This window comes from Apteryx rowi, unplaced genomic scaffold (assembly GCF_003343035.1).
Source record: "Apteryx rowi isolate R43461 unplaced genomic scaffold, aptRow1 scaffold_1442, whole genome shotgun sequence".
Classification (NCBI taxonomy): domain Eukaryota; kingdom Metazoa; phylum Chordata; class Aves; order Apterygiformes; family Apterygidae; genus Apteryx; species Apteryx rowi.
The window spans coordinates 29,876-31,406 of NW_020447689.1; the positions used below are offsets into that span (position 1 = coordinate 29,876).

A 1,531-nucleotide genomic window follows, 5' to 3' on the forward strand; every position below is an offset into this window, starting at 1 on the left:
CTGCCCCTTCCAGAGTTGCTTGTGCTCCCAAAGGCAGGTCCCCTGTTAATCTCCTCTTCCTTCTGCTTTTTCTTTTTAGAGCAACAGTTCAGAGATCTGGGTGAGTCGTCTTTCTGCATTCCCACTTCTGAAACRTTTCCAGTGTTGTGTCGTTGGGATGGAGACTGGCTTGATGCTTTTTGTGTCTTGTGTGAAGCAATGATTTGGGTTACAAGAAGGCCTGGCTGAGGCGGGTGGTTGTGTGTGCCCATGGAGTACCAGGGGTGCAGTAGGCTGGGATCAGGGCATGTTCTGGGAGTGTCTGTGCATTAGCTGTTCTCTGCGTATGGGAAGGAAAAGGGGGAAAGAACGCAGAGAGCAGGGCCTGCCCCTTCCAGAGTTGCTTGTGCTCCCAAGGGCAGGTCCCCGGCTAATCTCCTCTTCTTTCTCCTTTTCTTTGTAGAGAAACGGTCCAGAGATCTGGGTGAGTCATTTTTCTGCATTTCCACTTCTGAAACCTTTCCACAGTGTTGCGTCATTGGGATGGAGACTGGCTTGATGCTTTTTGCATGTTGTCTGAAGCAATGATTTGGGTTACAAGAAGGCCTGGCTGAGGCGGTGGGTTGTGTGTGCCCATGGAGCACAGGGGTGCAGTAGGCTGGTCCCAGGGCATGTTCTGGGAATGTCTGTGCATTACCTGTTCCCTGCATATGGGGGGGGGGGAATAAAATGAGGGGAGCACAGCCATGCCCAGCCATGCCTTCTCCTACGGTTTTCCCTCGGCGATGGGAAGCTCTGTGGTGCATGGCCTCTTCCTTTTCCTTTGCTTTGCAGAGAAAGAGTGCAGAGAGATGAGGGAGTCTTCTTCCTCCAGATCCAGTTCAAAAAGCTTTCTAGAGCTGTGTGCCTGGGATGGACACTCGCTTCTTGGTTTTGGTTATTGCCTGAGAGCTTGAAGAGTGTGATGGCTTAGTGGCCTGTGAGTGTCTGTGCATTACCTGTTCCCCGGATACGGGAAGGGAAAGGGGGGAAGAACACAGAGAGCAGGGCCTGCCCCTTCCAGAGTTGCTTGTGCTCCCAAGGGCAGGTCCCCGGCTAATCTCCTCTTCTTTCTCCTTTTCTTTTTAGAGGAATGGTCCAGAGATCTGGGTGAGTCATTTTTCTGCATTTCCACTTCTGAAACTTTTCCACAGTGTTGTGTCGTTGGGATGGAGACTGGCTTAATGCTTTTTGCATGTTGTCTGAAGCAATGATTTGGGTTACAAGAAGGCCTGGCTGAGGCGGTGGGTTGTGTGTGCCCATGGAGCAGAGGGGTGCAGTAGGCTGGTCCCAGGGCATGTTCTGGGAGTGTCTGTGCATTAGCTGTTCCCTGGGTATGGGGGAGAAAATAAAATCCTCAGGGGGTCAGAACCATCCCCAGCAATGCCTTCTCCTGGGGTCATATCTTGGGGATGGGTAGCTCCTCTGCTGATGACTCTTCATTTTCTTTTGCTTTTCAGAGGCAAAAACCATGGAGATGAGTGAGTCTCTTTTTCCTGGTTCCACTTGTAAA

At 51.4% G+C, this 1,531-nt stretch overlaps 1 protein-coding gene across 1 annotated transcript in view; it reads left to right on the top strand.

Annotated features, from left to right (window-relative positions):
• The window catches only part of LOC112962237 (butyrophilin-like protein 2), a 15,025-nt gene that overhangs the window by 2,903 nt on the left and 10,591 nt on the right, over positions 1 to 1,531 (top strand). The window contains exons 3-5 of the mRNA XM_026058213.1: positions 80 to 100; positions 443 to 463; positions 1,108 to 1,128. Coding sequence (XP_025913998.1) covers positions 80 to 100; positions 443 to 463; positions 1,108 to 1,128 — 63 coding nt within the window. The remainder of the gene's footprint in view (positions 1 to 79; positions 101 to 442; positions 464 to 1,107; positions 1,129 to 1,531) is intronic.